Source organism: Camponotus vicinus, unplaced genomic scaffold, assembly GCF_025532165.1.
Source record: "Camponotus vicinus isolate PSW18456_S1 unplaced genomic scaffold, iyCamVici1.0 SCAF_11, whole genome shotgun sequence".
Lineage (NCBI taxonomy): Eukaryota > Metazoa > Arthropoda > Insecta > Hymenoptera > Formicidae > Camponotus > Camponotus vicinus.
The window spans coordinates 5,895,466-5,919,450 of record NW_028141947.1 but is presented as its reverse complement, the minus strand read 5'-3'; the positions used below and the strand labels follow the sequence as shown (position 1 = coordinate 5,919,450).

Below are 23,985 nucleotides of genomic sequence, written 5' to 3'. Positions count from 1 at the left end.
TATAGTTTAAAATAAGAAAAAGCTAGATTTTTGATGGGCCCAATATAAAATTTGAAATTATACTACGGACCGTGCACGCGCGTAGCTAAATTTTGAACTTATATATCTTGTCTCCTCTGTATTACTTGGAAATCACCATAGAGATTAGGCAAAGCGAAATTTCTTTTTTTATAAGTTTTTTATTTTCTCTGCAAGTAAAGTTTGATTGTTGTAAACCAGACTGAAAAGGTTCGCAGATCGTTTCTGGCCCACAGGCTGCCTGTTGCATATTCGTAATCTAAAGCTTATTTTATAAAAATGTAAATTGTACTTGCTAAATGAAAGGATTAACAAATATATATTGTATATATGTATATTGTATAATCAAATTTTTTATTTTATTCAAGATATGTAAACGACGGGGCGGGGGAAGGGGGGGGCACGCCAAGTTTTCATATCTTACTTCGACCTGAAGATCATTTATGCGACTTATGCCCGATTTCACCAACCGCGTTTAACTTTAATCTTAGTTTAACTCACTCTTTATCTCCTTCTAACTCGTCCTTTAAAAAGAGACAAAGAGTAAGTTGAACTAAGATTAAAGTTGAACGCGGTTGGTGAAATCGGGCATTAGAATTTGTGTAAAACTTTTTTAAATTATATACATGATATAAAAAATGCTTTAGGAATTAAAGTAATCTTAACTCATTTAGTATCGATTACCAATTAATATCACATAATTTATTGTACTTGGCTAATAGTATTGATCTTGTATCGATTTTTAAATATTTTATTTTTATCACTCTTTTAGATTTTTGATTTTTTTTATGTACTTGTATTTTTTACCTTTATAAGGTTTTTTTAGGGGATCTCATTGCTTTTTGTAAAAATTTATATTATTTCTACAGAAAATATATGTTATATAGATTATATAGATTTTTTAGATATTTTTTTATGTACATGACGTATTTTTTTTACCTTTATAAAGTTGTTTCTAGAGGGATATCACCACCTTTTTGTAAAAATTTATATTATTTCTGTAAAAAATATATATGCATTTTAAAAAATCTTTACTAAGGGTAAGTCGCGTATTTTTACAAGGCTTCATTTTCTAGATATTAGAGTTCACTCTCAAGGAGTGGTTTTTGAATATTGTTATAATACGATAACTTAGTCTTCTTAGAAGTCTTATCTAACGGTACAGTTTTTATATTTTTGTGATACCGTTTTCGAGATAGATTAGATTTTACTCCCAAGAGGTTTTTGAAAATTGTTATGCGATAAATTAATCTCTCACACGTATACACATATCATACGTATGCACACACATGTACATAAATGGTTTTGTCTCTTAAAGCATTTTTGCACACTAAAGCGAATAATCATATATGCGCGGTATGAACGCAGCTTGAGGGACAAAATCGCTTTGAATGTATGCATGCGAAGATACGTTCATGAGTTTGAACCTTATTATGAAGGAAAATGAAAAATGTCACAATTCTGACATGCGATTATCATTTCTCGGGATTGACTGCACCGATTTTATTCAAACTGGTCACAATCGAAAGCTTGTATTCACATTATATAAGAAAAATGCCATTAGATTTTTAATTACGGCTTTAGTTTCTGAAATATTTCAATCAAAAGTTTATTTGACGTCAATTTAACGTAAAATTCTGGATAAGCTACTTGGTAGCGCCGCGTCGAGAATAGTGACTCTCAATGATCGGACCTAATTTTTTATCAGTTTTTTATGTACTTGGCGTCGCGACGCTACCGCGTCGCTTGATGTGCAAAATCCGATCGCGTAACCTCTTCATGGTTCTCATCGGGTAACGCTGATTCCGACGGTATTATTTGATTAACGTTAATAAATGGCTTATATACGTTTTATTATGAAGTTTATTATGAAGAATTTAAACATTCTTAGAATTCAATCTATTAAAACGGTAATCGATCAAAACGAATTTTGCATCTCTACACACACACGCACACGCCCATCATACGCACGCGTACACACACACACACACACACACACACACACACACACACACACACACACACATCCATCGCGTATCCCGACAAAAACAGTTACGTCACATCCTCGTCGAATCCACGTATTTTACGTGGCTTACTAGATGCAGATTTATCCACGAATTATCTACGTGGATACAACTTTCTTTTTTCATTATTACATCGAGGTACTTTATTCTCGAAATATCAATGTAGATTTCATGTGGATATTTCTATTGAAATTATGATTAATCATTCAACGACTCGGTAATATTGTAATGTTAAAAGATATTTTATTAAAATTTTTCAATTGTAATTTTGTATCTGAAATATTTCAGAAATATACCTGCATCATGTTTTTATAATATTTATAATATTTATATTATAATATTATAATATTTATATTTTATATAATATTGTATTTGCAATATTTCTGAAATCTTTCAGAAAGATAAAAAAGTTTGCTAAAAAAAAGATTATATCTGTATGTTTCTAAATATGTAATAGTACATATGTATATAGAATATGCTTCCTCGCTTTACCGCTATGCGGCGCTGCATCAAATTAGCTAACTCGTATTCAACTTTTCGTCATAAGTGTATATAAAGAACTGATACTAACACGGTCCGAAGTTTATTTTTTCTTTTAAGGACCGTCTACGATGGAAGTAATATTGGTGAAGTTGGACGGTGGAGTAAGGCGTAAGCGAATGGTTCTTTTCCATTTCGCATTACTCCTAGTCTTACGCCTTACTCCATCGTCCACTCCACCGATATTATTTTCATTGTAGACGGTCCTTTAGTCAGTTTAATTTAATAAACTGATTTAATTTAAAATAATTTGTTTAATAATCTGAATCGCTTGTTGGGATTCAGAATATGAAACAGATTATTTGAAATTATACGGATAAATGGTTGATATCCTATTTATTGCGTATATTAAAAATAAAATATAAATAAAAATAAAATTATTCTTATGGCCGAGTGTATTTATATACTTTTATAAATGTCCAAGATAGTCACTTATCAAAAATGAAAAAAGTAATATGTCTCGAAAGTTCATGAAATTTTCACATAGATTCCACGTAAATTCTAGTACCGTTTTTGAACGGATTATCCACTCGAATATCTACGTGGATTCAACGATATTAATCTACGTGGTAATAACGTGGATTTCACGTACTGTTTTTGTCGGGATATACACACATCACATACACACAGACACACTATCATGATCATACACATTAAGATTACCATGAACTGATGAGCTTATTTTTTCGATGTTCCGGTGTTCTGTAACTCAAAAACTATCCTATTTAATTATTTTTGGATTTCGTGCTTATGAACACTTTTTATCAGGATGTTATAAACTGTGTTATACAATATTTTCAACCGATTTTGCTAGGATCCATTTTTTATAAGATTTGTGTGCTTTTATTTAAATTTTCATTATACTAAAATATTTTCTCTCAATCATATTTGTAATTTAATTAAAAATTTTCAAAAAACTGGAAAAATATGAAAAACATCAGAGATTAAAAAAAATAATTAATATTATAAGATATTATGTAATATTTTATCAGCTGTGACATGACGTCCAAATGTATATCAATACAAGACAGAGAACATGAGAATATTAGTCAACAGTGTTTTGTGGATATATCATTTCTTTCATCCTTCTTACATTTTTTATCACGAATTATATGAATCAAGAATTATAATAATTTTCAAAATCATATGCAGTTTTATAAACGAAATATATAAAAACTGAAAAATGGTAAAATAATAATTCACAATTGTTTACAAACAGTCATTTAACAAAGCCATGGACATGAAATTAATCTTTGAAATATACATTACATTGATCAATTAAAAATCCAAACTGTGTAAAATAGATAACAAAATCAAATCTATTCACTGTTGAAAATATTGTCTGTGAATTTATTAATAATTAAGTAATTGATTCTTATATTATTACGCAATATTAAACAATTGTAAGTATAAACAAATATTGGAAATTTTACAAAATTATTATAAGACATTTTTACTGTCCACTTATTGAGTGTATAAAAATCCATGTGGTACCAACGAGATAGATTTCTTGCTCACTTTGAATGAACAATTACAAAAAATTTGAAGTCCGGATCAATCAGTCAGAAAACTGAATACAAATATTTATCATAATTAACACTTTTTGATCTTTATATATTAAAAAATTATATAGCAAGTTATCAATAATCAGAGAATGCATGACAAAAAAAAATATATTTTTTTTTTCATTAATAGATGCCTATATTAATGTGTAAATAGTCTTAATTAATGGAGAATTTCCAAAATTTTTACACAAAGAATAAAAAAGCAGCAAAAGTACTCTATTGGTATATTAAACACCTATATCTAAAAAATAATGCATTTCCAAAAATTTTGCTACAAAGAAGATGCTTATTTTTCCATGAAAAATATAATATTACTCTATATCAAATATCTTCTATATATATATATATATATATATATATATATATATATATATATAATATAACTAAATAAATAAATATATATATATATATATATTTTTTTATTTATTTATTTATATAACTATGCGTATATCATGCATATTTGCATATATTTTATATGCATATATCCACATATGTTTGTAAATAAAGAAAAGCTTGTGAAGATTTAATCATAATTTGACAAACCAAATTGCTGACCTCATAGAACCATATCCATTTGTATCGACATAAGTATTACTAGTTTCCTCATTAATCATTGAACTTGTCATCGAATGTAATGGTGTTACACTGACATATATTTTTGGTGGTGGCTTCAGAGGTAAAAAAGAACCTATTCTCCTTATGATACTTCTTCTTTTTCCACATATAATATCACTCATCTGTAAAGAATAATTTTCATAATTTTGATATAATGTAACAGCAATTTTACATATTAAAATAGAAAATATTAAAAACAAATGAACAATAGTGTTTAAAATATCATATTTGAGAAATTTTATCCTATATACGCATATACAAACACACACACACATATATATATATATATACGTACATATGTAAACCTATGACAATTGTCATTTGCATATACAAACATAAAAAATATTTATTTATGAAATTTAATTGCTTTATTATACAACTTTATATCAATCAATAAAATCTACAAATAATATAATAACAACATATAAATCTATTTTATACATATTTATATTATCATAAAATCTTTTAGAAATCTATTTTATTATAAATTTAACATATATATATATATATATATATATATATATATATATATATACACAATTTAAAACAAACTACATACATGATGATAAATTATAAAAATATTAAATATTAATCATTAAATATTAATATATAATTACATCTGTGATGATTAGTATCATATAGCAGAAGTACTGATCATCATGCATCGAGATAAATTCTTTACCCTCGTAATCAATTATTGCTATCCTGACAATTTCAATGTACATTACAGAATTAATAGAAAAAATTTATAATGTGATAACATACATTAGAAATCGTGTGAAATTCGAAATTAATTCTGTCAGATTTACAACACTGATAGATCGTAAATACAAAACATAAACTCCAAGCTTCATTTAAAGAAATATTATCACTTCGAACGTTTATACATACTCTGTGATTTATAATTAATTACTTTCATTCATACATATTTTGTACTTTACTCTGCAGAAAAGAGGTTATAATGGAAACATAGATGTTTAGACCATAGCATATCTAGATTCTAGACTGATGAGCATTTATCTTTATTAAAGTCACTAGATATACAAAATGCCGCAACATTGGCTGCGTTCAGCAGAAAAAGCTGCTTTGCAACTGTTGTAAAATTCGTGAGCCTGATTGGTGTATGCTCTTAATTTTGACTGAATCTAAGAGCATACACCAATCAGATTCACGAATTTTACAACAGTTGCATGGTTGGTTTTTACTTTTAGATCCGACCAATCAGCGTCGAATTACATCGGAAAATCTAGTAATGTTGCCCAACTGTTGAGTTCGCTGAATGCGGCTACAAGCGTCGTTTACAATGGCCACATTTAGCGGACTTAAGCCGGTTATACAATAGCTGTCGTAAGTCGGGTGTCGTAAGAGTTGACCAATCGTATTCGATTATTCTTCTCTAAAATCAACTGTGATTGGTTAACTCTTACGACACCCGACTTACGACAGCTATTGTATAACCGGCTTTAGGCTGCCGTCACATGCGGCGTAACTTGTGTAAGCGTAACTTGCGTATTCTAGTAACTTTTAATTGAAGTTACGTCATTTTGAAAGTCGGCTTTCACATGGGGCGTATTGTGCGGAATGCGTAACAAATACAACCAATTGTAGATTAGATTTTCCATTGTACACTCTAATGGAAATGCTAAGAAGATTTGCGATTGGTCTTCGTAACCTACGCGTCTCGAAAAGTACGCATCATGGGCAACCGATGCTCTGCATACAAGTATGTGTGAAGCGGAATGTGTGCAATATTTATAAAGCGTCGTCTACAATGGCCGTAGCATAAGGTTGTAAGGCCGTAGTCGTAAGAAATTGACCAATCCCAGTTGAAGTTCAGGAGAATAATCAACTGTGATTGGTCAATTTCTTACGACTACGGCCTTACAACCTTATGCTACGGCCATTGTAGACGACGCTTAAAGTTAAAAAGATTGAAGTACATATTTACTTCAATCTTTTTAACTTTAAAACAGTACATATGTGTTCTTGAGGCCACGTTAAGGACGATCGGTGATACCAGTAGGCTCACTATTCAAAAAAATATTAATTAAATCTATTATTAATTTTGTATTAATCATAATTATGTTATAATAATTTAGTTAAAATTAAAATTTAAAGTTTGAATATTAAAATTTGAATATTAGTATTTACATATTTAGAAAGTAATTTAGAGGTTTTAACCCACAGAAAAGTATATAATAATGGATCCTAACTTAATATTAATAATTATTTGGAAACGATGGCAAAAGTGGAAGAAGATTTGATCGTTATTCATATTTTATTAAAACTTTTTGATGCCTCTTCAATCTACACTATCATATGTCTTGAACAACACTGTACGATACGCTTACTAATACACATACATCAGCGTTTCTTCCGCCAAAAATTGGATTCGGCGTAACGATAATAGCATAAAGAGCGTAAAATAACTAGGCGAAAGCTGATACTTAAATAAAACGATGTGATTGGTCGGCGCAAGTTACGCTTACGCAAGTTACGCCGCATGTGACGGCACCCTCAGGGCCGCTTCGACCAAACTCCGATTAACTCAATCGTTGATTAAAGGGTTGCCAACATGACAAAATAATTCAGTGTGACCAATTGTATTTCTAACAATATACAGAGAGAAGCCTGAGAGCGGTCATCCGGCCGTTTTCCGTAAGGCCTGAGCAGAATGGCTGCCTTATAATTTTAAGACTATGTTTTATGCCTTAGGTCTTTGTCTTAGGTAACGCACAATACTGTGTGTTATGTCTCGAGTCTTATGTATACGCGAACATTTGTAAGAAATAAACGTTTGCGTATACATAAGACTCGAGACATAACGCACAGTATTGTGCGTTACCTAAGACAAAGACTTAAGGCATAAAACATAGTCTTAAAATTATAAGGCAGCCATTCTGCTCAGGCCCTTACGATATTCGTATTAAGTTAGCCGGAAATTTTTCAGCCAACCAAAAATCTCCTTATGGAATCGTTTGTATTTCGTATGAAGATGTTTGAAGTGTGATTAAAAACGTTTGTGAGTAATTAGAATAATTATAAAAAATTAATCATTTTTACAGTATGTAGTTAGCCAACATAACTAAATATTAAAAATTCTCCTTATGAATCGTTTGTATTTCGTATGAAGAGTTTTGAAGTATAATTAAAAAGGTTTGTGAGTCATTCGTTTAATTTTAATTAAATTTTTTTATATTGTGAAGTTAGCCGGAAGCTATATAAAATGGACGCCGTGATTGGTCGATTTGCTTATGGTAAATACTAAAATTTTCTCATGTGTACTGACTTTAAGTGTAAGCAAAACGAGCAAATTTATCTCTTTTGTAACTTTTAATCCATGACTAATTTATTATTAATTCCGCATAATCGCATAATATATCATGGATCGTGGATAAGCGTAGATAATTGAAATATGTTTTTCTACCAATAAGTAAATCTTTTATAATTGTTTTATAATGTAGTCATCATTCAGAAAATGATCACAATTTGTGATTATGTATTTAATTGTTATTTTATATTCGCTTTCAAATAATAAACTATATAATAATAAAATTTATATAAAAAGATGGTAATATATGTAATCCAATTAATTATAATTGGCAAAATAATTTCTTGTGAAAAAATAAAAGTAAAAAATATAGGAGAATTTTTTTTATAGCTTGTATAAAAAATCAGTTTTATGCTAAGTATATTATAATTTTCTGGACTGTAGTAATATTTAATATATAATTTTTGCTATATAAATATATATTTCTGATATAAAATCTATTTCTACAGATAGTAAGATCGGCTGAGATATGTCACAGAATATCGGAAGGCTTACATCAAAATGCGAGAGAGAGGAGATGGTATATATCAATATGAATCCATTGCTGATGTTGTAAGAGCAAAAATAGATATCTCTGTAGATTTTATTATTTTTGCATCCGAAAACATGAAAGTTGCCCATGCCTTATCGGAAGTAAGTCTTCTTTTGTATTTTCAAATATATATAAGCGCACATTTTTAGCATATTCTTTTATGTTATCATTTTTTTTGTTAATTATTATTGATTATTATTGATTACTTTGTTAATTATTGTCAATTTTTCAGATAGAAGCTAATATAGCCATAATAGATGAATACTACATAATATCTGGTGCAACTTGTTGTAGTAAATTGTAATGGAATCCGTAATGTTATGGGATTGATTCATAAATCAAAAGCACTTTGTCACAAATACAATATTCGTTTTCTCTCTGCCAATGTTTTCGTCAGAATTTTTATGTATATTATCGATCAAAACTTTTCATCACAATCATTTCACTCAACCATTACCTGGACATGAAAAACAGAAATGTAATATTTTATTGTAGTATTGTACTTATTAATATTACATATGTATATATATATATATATATATATACATATGTAATATATATATATATATATATATATATATATATACACATATGTAAAATATGTAAAAAAAATGTAATTTGCAATTAACAATTACATTCTTTTTTTCGAAACAATTATGTGTTTTCTTTACACCAATCGATTCCTCTCATTATTTTGTACATAAAAGTATTAAGGTAAGATAATCGAAAAATGAATATTTTACTAGATATTTTATGGTTTATGTAAAATTAAGAAATTATTTCAAGCCTTATAACTCGAAAAGTACTTGATGAAAAAATACTTTATTATAGTGTTTTGGAAAGCTCTCGACATAAGCTATAAGAGTATGCAAAAATATATAGGGTGTTCCATTTAAGAAATTAAAGGTGTCTTTGACCTCACCTTAACGATGCCATCCAAGGTCAAACCAATGACACCATCTTATGTTCCCCTCAAAACCATACAATTTTTGTCGAAAACGTTTTTCTCTAAAATGCTTAGTTTTTGAAAGAAAAGGGGTGTACGGGTGGTCTAGGACACCCTGTATATCATATAAAAGTGTATAAGTATTGTATTATTGTATTTACCAGTTTATTCGAGACTGTGAAACGATTCGCATCAGCCAGCAGAAGAAATTTTGTAGAAGATTGATTAGTTAGAAGTTGAGTAAGTAGTAATTAATTAATATTATATATTTCTATTTACATATATACGCGTGCGTGTGTGCGTGCGTACGTGCATGTGTGTGAAGAATATGTATATTATTATCCAAACTTAAAATAAGAACATTCATATATTATAATTACTCAATCAACAATTTAATTGCAATGTACGTGCAAATGCAACATGCCTTGTACGTAGAACATTGTATAGATGTTATAAATGTCTTAGCCAGATTACAAAATCCATTATTTTATAAAAAATCATAAATCTAAAATGATGTAAAAATCGTTGCATTTGACAATGTGGCAATTAGTTTCTTGTAAACGTTTTATAAAATGACTAAAATTCTCTCTTAGCCAGGTTGTAAAACATTTCATTTTTCACTTGAGAATGTGACCGCACTTTATAAAATGTCTAGACGTTTTATAAAACGACGGATATTGTAATCTGGTTACGATATATTATTTTTATTTATTAGTGTTTGCTGGGATATATGTACATATAAAACATTAAATATTTACACAAACGTAATGATTTTTTTTATAACAGAATGGACAAAGAACAAACAAAAAGAAAGTTAGAGCAGGTCATCGAAAAAGAAGAAAAAATAAAAAAAAGAAGAAAGGAATTAGAAAAAATTTTAGAAGAAAATAATACTGATGAGGAAGCAGATAACGATGAAAAGTATTTATTATTCTATGACATATGTAATATATATATATATATATATATATATATATATATAATACTATATATATATTATACTATATATATATATATATATACAGGGTAGACCATTTTAATCAATACCCGCGAATATCTCGAAAAGGAGAAGTTTTTAAAAAAAATATTTCAGACAAAAGTTGTTTGACTCGAAGGAGGACATAAGATAGTGGCAAATATTTGACCATGAATAATTGTTTGAAGGTCACATCAAGATCATTTTAAATTTTTTTAATAGAATTCCCTATTTTTTATTACTTATTCTTATAGCTTATCTCGAGAGCTTTCCAAAATATTATAATAAAGTATTTCTTCATTGAGTACTTTTCGAGTTATGAGGCTTGAAATAATTTCCCAATTTTACATAAACCATAAAATATCTAGTAAAATATTCATTTTTCGATTATCTTACTTTAACACTTCTACATACAAAATAATGAGAGGAATCAATTGGTGTAAAGAAAAAATATAGTTTTTAAAAAAAAATATTTACACTCATCGCGTATAGCAATCAGCTGATCGCGACGAGCGCCCCACGTAATCGCCTATATCGCGCCGTCCCTGCCTACCTCTCGTACTCGTTCCGTAATTAGTTAACTATTTTCCTTTATAGTTTAAAAACTAAGCTCCGGGCAAAATTTTGCAAGAGGAAAAATCGTTTCAGAATTCATTCAAGAAATTGATATTTTAAAGACAAACGTTTGTTCTGAATCACCCTGTATATATTTATATGTAAAATTACGCACATATTTATATGTAATTTTACGTGCACACACACAATAATCTTAGTGTCAATTGTTAGCTACTCATAGAGCATTTCCAGGAGACGCCACGTGGAGGCCAATTGACACATAACCCGAAATTCTTAAAAATATAAATATAATAGTTGCTAATAAAAAATATAAAAATGTTAATATCTTGCATTTAAAATTAATAAATAAAAAAAAGTAAAAAATTATGTTTTAATTTTTAAAAATTCCGAGTTAACTGTCTCCCAATTTATTCGATCCGCCATAAGGCCGCGAAATTTTACATATTTTTTACTCGTTCCGCATTAAATGCTGCGAGTAAAATAGTCAGATCGTATCGCTCGAAGAGCCGCGATCGTTTTATTCGTTCCGCATTAAATGCCGCGAGTAAATGTAAAATAGTCAGATCGTACCGCTCGAAGAGCCGCGATCGTTTTACTCGTTCCGCATTAAATACCGCGAGTAAATGTAAAATAGTCAGATCGTACCGTTCGAAGAGCCCCGATCGTTTTATATACGTAGCAATGGTGATTTTACATATGTTTTATGTTCTTTAGTTTTTGACATTTTGTCTTTATTTCTTTTGATCTTCCAGATACTGTATTTATTCCTTCTCTTCCTCCATTGTTATTCTTTTTTGTAATTGCATATATCTTGACTCTTAACATAAAGTCTAACATTTGAATTCTATGTGAATAACACTCGTTGGTCTGGTTGAACCAATCTTCATCAGCATGCTGGACGTGCTTTACACAAATCTCAAGGAGCTTTTTCTTCACATCTTCGAAATACCAATACGTCTTGTAACATGAATTTATTGCTTCAAGTTGTAGAGTAATAATATTCAAAAATGAATCCGGTGGTCTTGATAGCCATTCTATTTCAGGATCATCTTCGTCTTGATGTTCATATTCACGTAGCTGAATATAGATTTCATTGTCGTTTAATTCTTCCATCGGTGTTTTCAAATTTTTTTCACGGTAGCTGTCGCACTTTGTATTCTTGTAACCGTAGCGAGCAATATATCCTGCGAAATATGAAATTGCATTTCTTTCATATGCCTCTGAATGTAAGTTCTCCTTGTTGGTCTTTGTTATTTCATCTAGATAGTCGGAATTCTGTTCTGAATATTTTGTAATTTCTTCAAAGGCTGTCGCGATGAGATTATCATAGTCATCATCCATTTCAGTTAAAAAGTTAATTCTTCTTGTAATGGAATATTGTTATTTTCCATTTCACCACGAACTACCGATGTACCATCCGTTACTGGAAATGTTTCTTGACAGGTTACATTTCCTCTGTCGCTTCCATAAATATATCCACTTGATAAAATATGCCGCAACGTTAACCGTACCATTTTAGCAGTTGGATTACGGTTAAATTCTCCGCGTCCTCTAATTTTTCCAAATGTATGTTCTACAGAATCTTGGTTGCATAGTGCAGTGGCAAGCTTGAAATCCGGATAGTGTTGTTTAATGGAACGATACATTGATAAAATTGCTTTCACGGTCGTAATCATTCCATCAGAGCATGGAGGTCTCGGATATTTTGTTGGGGGGAGTACTCCACTTTGAACTCCATTCAACGAAAGACGTTAATAATTCTTCAACCATTGCATTATCATCTGATAACGGACCCTTTTCTCCTTTCCAATTATTTAAATAATATACATTCATAGCATCTATTACTTTATTCATTTTGTAAACAAATTCTGCAGATGCTTTCCATGAAGAACTTTTTAATGTATTGCTTTGTCCTGCTGTTGATATTGCTGCAGCAAATCTTAACATTTGAAATGCTCTTTTCACATTCATAACTTCAAAATTGTTTGGATAAAAATGCGCGTAGGTAATGTGATTCAATAAATTTGAAGTATTTAATTGTCTGTCAATTTGCCATGTTGCAAATAAGTCATGAAAAGATATAATGATTTCGCCATTCACATAACAATACTTATGAGATCTCAACTGGCCAATCAACCGCTTGATAAGATGAGGCCAATCGAAAGAAGCAAAATAAGTTTCATTGTTCAATTGAAAAGATGGTTCATGTGGAGAAATTTTTCAAATATTAAAAGCTCTTCTATTTGCTCCACCTTGGTCACATGTAATTATCTGCACATTTGCTCCTACTTCTTTCAATTTTTGTAAACATATCTCAGTGAGTTCAATAATCTCCATATGTGTTGTATTTTTTCCAGTCAAAAAGTATGCTACTATTTGCCGTCAAGAATTTTCCGCATTAATGCTATCAAGGCAAAATAGTAGAACATGTCCCGCTGGTTCATCGCGTCGTCCCAGGGATCCGAGATCTATTAATCCTTCGATGATATCATATTTTGGACTGTATTCTTCAAATTTTTTAATTGACATCTCATCGAATTTTAAACAGCCAACTCTTTAAGAAGGTGGTAATTTGGACAAATTTTCTCGAATTTTATAAAATATTTGTTCGCAAAATCCTGGTCGAATTTCAGTTTCAGATATCCAATTTCTGACAGAAGATTCTGATGGAAGATTTAGTCCAGCCTTTCTCATCCGTGAATATCCACTTGCGGAATAATAAAACATCTGTTTTGCTAAATCTTTTTCTTCTTTTGTATATTCTTTTCGCCTCTTATATAACTGAAGTTTTATTTATAGTTCTCGCAAGTGGTTTTAAACATTTCTTTCCATCTAAAAATTCATTTAGACTGTGTTTGCAAACGTTCTTGTTTTTCTGAATTGCAATATTGCGATGTTTCAACCTAACAGTCATATTTTTTTGTTTTCTCTTCCTCTCCATAAGAAGTTTTTTCAGTCTCAAATTCTCTTTTTTTAATTTTTCAATTTCGGAGAATTCTTCATTATACACTTTTTGAGGAGCAGACTTTTTTGCGTTTTTACTCGCCTTTTTATCATGTTCGCTTTCACTTCTTTCTGCGAGTAATTATCCAAAAATAGTGGAAGTGGATTTTCATTATTAAACCACTCATCGTTTGCGAAGTCATTTCCGAAATTGCAGAAAAGTTCTTTTCCGGATGGGTAACATCTCTTACGTGTCGCTATTTGTTTTGTAGCTGCTTCTTCATTTGTATTGTTATTTTTGACTTCTTCAACGTTTCCTTGAAAATCGGCATGCGTTTCGACTTCCATTGGAATGCAGTCTTGATTATCCGAATGGTTAACATTTTCTTGTATAATATTTTCATTAATTCTGCCTTCTTCTGTAATTTTTTCAGCATTATCTTTGACAAAATGTGGAATCTCAGTATCTTTTGGGGTCCATGGTATGGGGTTTTTTCTAATATGTAATTTCGTACAGCTTATAAAATCTTCTTTATTAAAGTGGTCTGCACATAATTCTGCTTTTTGTATTGATGTTGAGGACCACTTAAGTAACTTTTCATTACCTGTTTAAATCTACAGTTAAATTTATACACTGAAAAAAACATTTTAATAATACCAAATAGCAAACAAATTCGTAAAAATGTTTTAAAAAAATTTAGAAAGCATTTTTTAAAACATTAAAATAGTTTTTTTATTTATTAAATTTAATTTTAACATTGAAAAAATGTTTTTTACATGTTTTAAGAATAATTATTTTTTACTTAAAAAATTTATTTTACATTTGAAACTCCCACGATTTTTATTAAATAAAAAGACATGTTTATACTTAAACAATATATTTTTAATATTTAATGATTTAATAGATACGAGATTTCAGCACATACACATACGTAAGCACGTGTTTTAAGTTGATTCGTGTTCGAACTTTTCGTCGAATGCCCCTTGTAAGTAATATTTTTTTATACTTGAAATTTAAAAATCTTTTTGTTTGTTATAAGACCTAAAGAAAGACACATGTTCGATCAGTGTCAGTAAAAATAGTAATTCAGGGATCCTAGGTTTCAAACTTGGGCTGTTAATTTTTTCTTAGTTTTTTAATTTTCAAAATTTTTTAATTATTTTACACATGTAATATATGTATAATTTATTACATAGAAATAAATACTCGGCAAATATGTATTGTTAGATACGCATATATATCTCCTTATATATTTAAAATACATAAAATGAATGTAATATAAATAAAGTATTTTTATAGAGGAATATTTTTAAAAATATTTTTACTTTTTAAAGCTATAATAAATAATTAAAAAATAAATTAAATAAAGAAATAAGACAATGTTTTTTTTATTTTTTACATTGCGCCGGTTGATATAAATTATAAAAACATGAAAAACATTCTTCTGTAAAAATATTTTCTTTATATTACGATTATTTTATGCATTTTAAATATATTAGAAGATATATTCGTATCTAACTATAAATATATGCCGAATATTTATTTCTACATAATAAATAATACATATTATATGACATATAAAATAATAAAAAAATAAAAATAATTATAATAGCTCGAGTTTTAAATCTAGGATCCCTGGATTACTATTCTTGTGCTTTTCCGTTGCGCTAGCAGCACTGATTAAACATGTGTTTTTATTTAAGACTTATAACAAACATGAACATTTCAAGTATAAAAAAATATTACAAGGCGCATTGGACGAAAAGCTCGAATACAGATCAACTTAATTTTAATACAGATTTACCACAAGAAAGGAGATCAAAATTGATGAAAGTCAACCACAATCTTTCCTTGATAGTGCACTTTAAAAAATTGTAATTAAATTTCATTAAAGAAAATTACTTGAAATTTTGAAGACAGTCGTTTCTTCATTTTTCACAAAATTCAGCTTTTTTGTTATCATCAAATATTTTTGATATTTTCAAGAATTTTGTTCACTGAAGATCAATGGCCAGCAAGATAAGGTCTTTAATTTGAGGTCAGCAAAAGCCAATAAACATAAAATAAGAAGAAGAAAGGAATTTTGTATTTTTACTTACCGCAATTTCTTATCCAAATGTCAAATTTTTCATCAGTCTTCTGTGGAAAACGAAACAATTTACAGTTCTCTGATATGATATTATTACAGTTTTTGTATGCACATCTGTCGAATATAGTGATTTTTTTCACATTATTCTTATCCATTTTGATCTACGAAAAGTACCTGCAACAATCGAAAACAAACCGCCAACCGCGAACAAAAAACGCCGAAAAAGCACGCAATTTCCGCGAATCTCGTGATTTTATCGAAACTACAATTTCGTTAAAACTATAGATTCGTAAAATCGGATCACTACACACACACACACATACATACACACACACGTCACACTATTCACAATAATTATTTCAATAACAACGATAAAAAATCGTAAGATATTGAAAATCGCAAACAAAAGCACAATGGGAATTTGTTCTGTGAGACATAGTCGATGTGATCACTCAAGAACGCCAGAAGCTTGTGAGCTCGCCGCGATAAGGCAAAACAATTGCGTGTCGATTTCATTGTGCGTAAATCTGTTGAAACGCGGCGCTTTAATTCTTCCGACGTTTTCGTTTCTTTAAAGATTTTATCTTTTCCCGTTTCAAAGATCTTTTCCGCGAGCAAAGTTTGAAAATGTATTATTTAATTTTTACTTTATAATTTGTAATCCTCGATAATTTCAAGAATTTTGTTTGAAAATTATTAATTTTCTATTGCCAATTTGTTTATTTTTTATCACATACTTTTTTCCATTGCACTTTTTTATCTCACATACTTTTTTCCATTGCACTTTTGCTTACAGTTTTCAATAAACAATTTTTTATCGTAGTTACTGAAAATTATTATTGGGAATTATATACTTGTGCAGTGATCTGAATAATCTATAATTTTGTCGAAATTGTAGATTTTTTAAGAAAATCACGAAATTCGCGGAAATTGCGTGCTTTCTCGATATTTTCCGTTCACGGTAGGCAGTTTGTTTTTGATTGTTGCAAGCGTTTTTCTTGGATTAAAATAGATTATGACAATGTGTGAAGAAAATCACAAAATATTCGACAGATGTGCATATAGAAATAGTAATAATGTCATATCATAAAATTGTAAATTGTTTCGTTTCCTCAGAAGATTGATAAAAGATTTGACATTTGTATAAGAAACTGCGGTAAGTAAAAATACAAAATTTTTGAAAATATGTACTAAACATATTTGATTATAATAAAAAAGGTAAACTTTGTGAAAAATAAAGAACTTAAAAATTGCACTAAGAAATAAATGGCCTATGTGAGCCATATGGATGTAAGGCGCGTTATATCGAAATTTAATTAAAGAATTGAGAATTAATTCCAAAAATCTCCTTTAAAAGTCTTGGAAATGTCCAAACAAATTTTTCGTACCTCATGCACATTTAAAAGTTATATCGAAAAATTAAATTTCGATATAACGTGCCTTACATCCACGCACAGCTCACATAGCCCATTTATTTCTTATAGTTTATTTTAATATAAGGAGCTTTTAAATTCTTTATGTTAAAAATGTCAAGCAATTTTCTTTAATAAAATTTAATTAAAAATTTTGGAACACCGTGTTGAGTAATAAAATAACAAATGTATAATGTGCAAAATATTTAAAAAGATTGATTTCACATTTGAAATAATGATTTTTTAAATAAAAAAGCATTTCATATTTAAAAAAATTTAATTTTAATATTTAATAAATTTTATATATATGTAAACTTCTCTCTCTCTCTCTCTCTCTCTCTCTCTCTCTCTCTCTCCCTCCCTCTCTCTCACACACACACACACGCACGCATAAATTTAACGCATAAGAAAGATTTTGTCCAACTTGCCAAAATATATGTTTATAAAATAAAACAATATAAACGCAAATGTACAATTAATTACATGTGATTCAGACGGAGCAAACAGAACAGCTTTTAATAATTGAACAATTTCTTTGCAACGCACGGCATGTGAGTGGCAGGGATCGGCAAAATATTATTAAAAAATTAATATTACTTGATTACTCAAATAATCAGTAATCAATTTAGAAAATTTTTTTATTATTTGGATAATTAAAGTAGAAAATTATTTAATTACTTGGATAATCGGTAATCAAAGTCAAAAATTATTTGATTATTTAAATAATCAATAATCAAAATAAAAAATTATTTGATTATTTGGATAATCAGTAATTAAAGTAAAAATTTCAGTAATCAAACTTAAAGATTTTTCAATTATTCAGTAATTAGGGTCAGATGTTCTTTGATTATTTAGTTTTTAGTTAATCAAAGAACATCTGACCCTAATTTGATTATTTATATAGTTAATCAATGAACATCTGATCCTATATAATTACTGGATAATTAAAAAATTTTTAAGTTTGATTACTGAAATTTTCACTTTAATTAATGATTATCCAAATAATCAAATAATTTTTTACTTTGATTACTGATTATCCAAGTAATCAAATAATTTTTTAAATTGATTACTAATTATTCGAGCAATCAAGTAATATTAATTTTTTAACAATTTTTTGTCCATCTCTGGTGAGTGGGTGCGAGCGGGGGCCAAATCTCTCACCTCTCATTCATCTCATAATCGATTAGCCTGGATTCGCACCAGGGGCAAAGTCTGTTGGTAAAATCAAAGGAATTTAGCCTGGACTTGCATCAGGGGCAAAGTCTTTTGGTAAAGTCAACGAAGTTTAGCACGGACTCGAACCAGGGGCAAAGTGTGTCGGTAAGGGGCAAAGTCTGTGGCACAGAAATAGCGGTCCAGTCTTTATTCGGGTCATTGGCGATCTGTTTATTAATCTGTGCTCCGATTAACTCAATCGTTGATTAAAGGGTTGCCAACATGACAAAATAATTCAGTGTGACCAATTGTATTTCTGACGATATATTGTATTTCTACAATTATATTGGCTTCTCTCTGTATATTGTTAGAAATACAATTGGTCACACTGAATTATTTTGTCATGTTGGCAACCCTTTAATCAACGATTGAGTTAATCTCTAAACGATCTCTCTAAACGATCCAATCACACATTAAAACTATATGTATGGACAGATATAATTTCCACAGCTTTCTGGAAACAACATAGACTTCCTTGTGCTTATGTTTTTAAAAGAGCTGAAGTTAATACTTCTCTGAATAGAAAATATTTTCTAAAAATTAGTGGACAATGTAGTAGTAACAAATGTAAAAATTTATTTTATGCTGTTACTGATAAAGAACCTAAGAAAGGTTGTGATTTGTTAATTCATGTAAAAACTCGAAATACAACTTTTACTGAACATGAAGATATTCGACAACCTTTGAGAGGATTTCGGAGGAAAGAAATTGCTAAGGAATGTGTAAATGAAGGCTGTGCTAATGTCTTAAAAAAACTAGCTAGAGAGAATTTAAAAAAAAGAGATACTGAAGGTCCAATAATACCAACACTTGATGTTTTACGACATGCAAAAAGTGAATGTATAGATATAGATTTTAATATAAAAAAGGAAGATAGAAATCCAATATATGGATATTAAATCCAATCGAAGCTTTATATAAAATGCAATTTGAGCCACCGTTTATTGGCTGCATTCAAGATGTTGCATATAATCCATTTTTTTTTTATTTTGTGGGACGCCAGAACAAATTTCAGTATTTCAGCAATATTGTAGTACTGTGAAGAAATCGAAAATAAGTATTGATGCTACTGGCAGTATTGTGCAAAAATTAAAACGGCCAAAAGAATTAAAATCAGTTTTTTTTATATATTGCATAGTAATTAATTTTGATAATACTATTTTATCCGTATATCAGATGTTGACAGAAGCACAAGATGCAGATATAATACATTTTTGGTTGCGTAAATGGCTGCGACAAGTTACACGGAAACCAACAGAAATTGTGATAGATTATTCAAGGGCTCTTCTTTTAGCATGTGTAAAAGCATTTAACGAGCTATCTCTGAAAAATTATATTGATAATTGCTTCAAGTCATCATGAAAAATGGCTGTATGACAACTGACATTGTTCAAACTTACATTAGAATTGATATATCTCATTTGATACACTTAATTTGTAGATGGAATTGTTTTAAACATATGCGTCATTCTGCTATTAAAGATTTTTATATTCGTTGCGTTGCTCTGATGATTGATTGTCAAACCTTGAAAGATTTTATAGAAATTTTTAAATTAACCTGTGTTGTAGCTTTGCAATCTTATGAGGATGCTTTAATTCAATCCACATGTGTACATTCTGCCAAAGATGCACGAAAACAATTAGAGAGTTATATAGCTATTAGACCAATAAATATACATAATTATTTACAAATTACCGATTTAGATGACACAAATATAAATAATGAAGATTTAAACGATACTAATTCTCCAATTGAAAAATTTATTAAAGATATAATTGAAGAAGCACGAGAAACAAAAAGTATTGGTGTTAATTTAAACGCGTTCTATTTACCAAATTTTGTAGATCAGTTTCAACGAATTGGAAAAGAATTTCTATTATGGTCAGGTATTGGAACGCCATATTTTTCTGACCACGCAACTTCCAGTTCCTGTGAAACAAATTTTGGAGATATAAAAGAGCGAGTGTTATCAAAATATTATAAAAGTTTACGTGTCGATAAATTTGTTAAAATTCACTTATTAGATCTAATTGAAGGAACACGTATTTTTTCGTCAAAATTACTTAATTTTAAAATGAAGAGATATCCTGAGTCTGATCTTATTAACCTTTAGAGGGCCGGAAAACCGATATATCGAATCTAACTGAAAATTATTTTCTCATAGATGTAAGACATATACAAGCACTCTAGCATACATGAACACACATTTACACACGCAGACACACTTTTATACACACAAAGGGTTTGTTCTTTTCAGCTGCACTGCTGCACTAGTGCAATAAGTTAGAAAGAGACAAACATACTTTCTTTCACTCTAACTAATTGCACTAGTGCAGCAGTGCAGCTGAAAAGAACAGACCCAAATACACACATACATGCAAATACACACACATTGACTGGTCGTCACTTTCCTAAGCAAATTTGTGACGAAGCTCAATAAAAAAAAATGCAGCGTAATTGTAAATTATGTGCTATGACCGGTACTAGGCGTCGAACCTCTTATGAATGCAATGTTCGCCATCATGCTCTATGTGTAACACCCTGTTTTGAAATTTATCATACGAAAGGTACATTACAATGAAAAATGCTTTATAAATATATGAAATAAATTGGAAATAATTTTAAAATTCTAAAAAAACGAAAAATTTTTAGTAACAAAATTTTAAAAAAATTTAAAAAATTAAAATAAAAAAATTAAAATTAAAAAATTAAAAAAAACTGCAAGAAACAAAAAAATAAAGGAGCTACATAAACTCTCTACGTCCACGTCGTTAGCTCCGGGTAACGCTAAAGGAGAGTTGTGATATTTGAATTTTTCACATTTTTCGGAATAATAATGAGGTTAGGAGTGAAAATTTTCGAAATTTGACATTACCGTTGTATTCAGCAATCCCGAAAACCCTTATACAAGCCTTTTTGCAAAATTGAAAATTCAAAAATTTTTCCTTATCCTAGCGGGCCGGAAAGCCGATATATCGGCTCAACCCATGATCGGAACTTTGTATATAGTTAACCCATGATATAAGACACAAGTTTGAGCCATTTTCAAAGGAAGTTTTAAGATCTCAATTCCCGGCCCCTCTAAAGGTTAACAAACATCCGCTTCAATCTACAAAAAAAAAATTATGAACATAATTCCCAGCAAACACCAAGTAACATTTATATAACTGTTAGTTGTAATTTCCCATTCAACAATATAACAGTTATATAACATATCTGTTATGTAACAGTTATATTGTTGAGTGGGAAATTATAACTAACAGTTATATAACTGTTATTTGGTGTTTGCTGGGTTATAATTATCGAATAAATTTTGTAACATCTTTCCAGTAAGTCAAGAAAATTGGCGTGGAAAGGCAGATATTCCTATATTTCAATCGAATGTTGACACAGACCTTTGCTTTACTGGCAATAATTCTGATGTTGAACAGTTTATTACTAATGAAAGTACTAAGAATTCAGCGGAAAATCTTATTATTCATGAAATAATCGATGAAAGTACTGCAGATATTACAACTAAAAAGATACAGCTGATTTAACTATTCAAGAGATATATGAAACAATCCCAGATAGCCAAGCTTGATATGACATATTCAGCAAACAAATGCATCGCATGTATTATTATATATTTGCAGTATACTTGCTGACATCGAAATAGAATGCGTTACGAATAGCGCAGCTATATGTCTGCTTCTACATGCAATCAATTAACAAAGCAAATGGTCTGCAATATTGGTATATTACGTTGTCTACAACATGTCAGCAATATGCTGACACGTTGCAATCAATTTGTTGTAATTAGCACATGAATTCATGTGAGTTCAACGTAACAGACATAATGCTGTCTCATCTTGTCTCTAGTTTGTTAAAATTAGTTGCTTCAACAATTATTGGCAACATGACAGCAACCTCATTGCATTTGGCTATCTGGGATGAAAGAACATTCTTATGCTACGACTACTCTCAATAATATTGAAGATTCACCACAGAACATGTGCAATAAAACAAAATCAAAATTTTTGAGACTATTTCCTGAAATATTTCTTCAAAATAATTTTCAGAATTTGAAAAAAATTAAACTGGTTTTTCTTCCAAATGGAAATTTGTGTAAACCTGTTACAATTGATGGTAATATAATACACATAAAAAATACATATGGATTTGATACAATTACACAAATTATACTCACTGGCGTTGTGGATAATCCACATTATTTTGGCAAAATTGAGCAAGAAAATAATAAATTTTTTAATTTCATTAAAAAACTGACAAACACATCTCTAACAAACATATTAAAAGAACGTGCTGCAATCTTAAGTGATATTTATTTTGTCAAAATATTTATGAATAGAGAAAATTTGTTAACAATAGATGTTATTGATAATATTAAACAATTGTGGATTAAATTATGTGAAGGTCAGTTTAGTGCAACTCTAACAAAGGATTGCAATAATTGTGCTACATCTATCATTAATATACCAATGCTATCTCACCAAATCATTCAATTATTACAAAAAATGGTTTCAAGTCGTTACAGCGTGCATTACAGTTTCGCCCTAAAATTTACAACAAAAAATGTTCTTGTGGTGGATGTACTATTGAAACAACAAAATTAAAAGAACATATTTTCATTGAATTAGATGTCAGACTTTCACATGACTTGTCGAAAACAAAAAGATGTAAACTATTTGAAATACCTACGTCATTGACTCTGGGAGAGAATGAACATAGATTAACAGGAGTTGCAGCATACTTACCAAATCACTATTTAGCTTATTGTTGGAGAACAACCAATCGTTGGGAAGTATATAATGATCTTTCAAAAAGCGTTCAATCATGTTCATCTCAGGATATAGAGCCACATGCTACAATTCATATAATAAGAAATAAAAATCAGTAATTATTAAGTAACTTAACATACTTTTACATTATTAAAAAAACAGTACTTTTTATTTAAATTAAATAATATTTTTATATATTAATATTATATATAATGATATAGCAGATAATATTTTTCTTTGTATAGACGTACATTTTAAGTTTTCCATTTTCAGTTCTAAATATTTGTCATTTTTTGTTATTTCCATTTTTTTATTCTCGAGGTCAAAATGATTGCTTGGCTTCTGTTTCCTTCTGTAATAGACAAAAAATTTTACACAAAGTACTTTATCATACTTTACAACTTATAAATATCATTTTAT

The 23,985-nt window shown here is 29.3% G+C and overlaps 1 protein-coding gene, 2 long non-coding RNA genes and 1 pseudogene across 5 annotated transcripts in view; 1 reads left to right on the top strand and 3 right to left on the bottom strand.

Moving 5' to 3' along the window:
* LOC145961983 (mitochondrial fission regulator 2) overlaps positions 1-5,746 on the bottom strand; it is a 75,767-nt gene extending 70,021 nt beyond the window's left edge. Inside the window, exons 1-2 of one of the 3 annotated variants that reach the window (XM_083082678.1) lie at positions 5,654-5,746; positions 4,703-4,884 (exon numbers count right to left, since the gene is read on the bottom strand). In XM_083082678.1, the coding sequence (XP_082938804.1) occupies positions 4,703-4,884 (182 nt within the window). In that variant the 5' untranslated portion in view covers positions 5,654-5,746. The other 2 variants (XM_083082679.1, XM_083082677.1) reach the window with 2 other exon arrangements.
* The window catches only part of LOC145961982 (uncharacterized), a 357,225-nt pseudogene that overhangs the window by 72,841 nt on the left and 260,399 nt on the right, over positions 1-23,985 (bottom strand).
* LOC145961985 (uncharacterized) lies at positions 8,058-9,010 on the top strand. The gene is made up of 3 exons (XR_014435763.1): positions 8,058-8,195; positions 8,543-8,726; positions 8,858-9,010. It is a non-coding gene; the product is annotated as an uncharacterized LOC145961985 (long non-coding RNA).
* On the bottom strand, positions 19,873-23,936 carry LOC145961612 (uncharacterized). The gene is made up of 5 exons (XR_014435661.1): positions 23,817-23,936; positions 23,542-23,649; positions 20,617-20,713; positions 20,184-20,308; positions 19,873-20,106 (listed from the first exon to the last, which is right to left on the bottom strand). It is a non-coding gene; the product is annotated as an uncharacterized LOC145961612 (long non-coding RNA).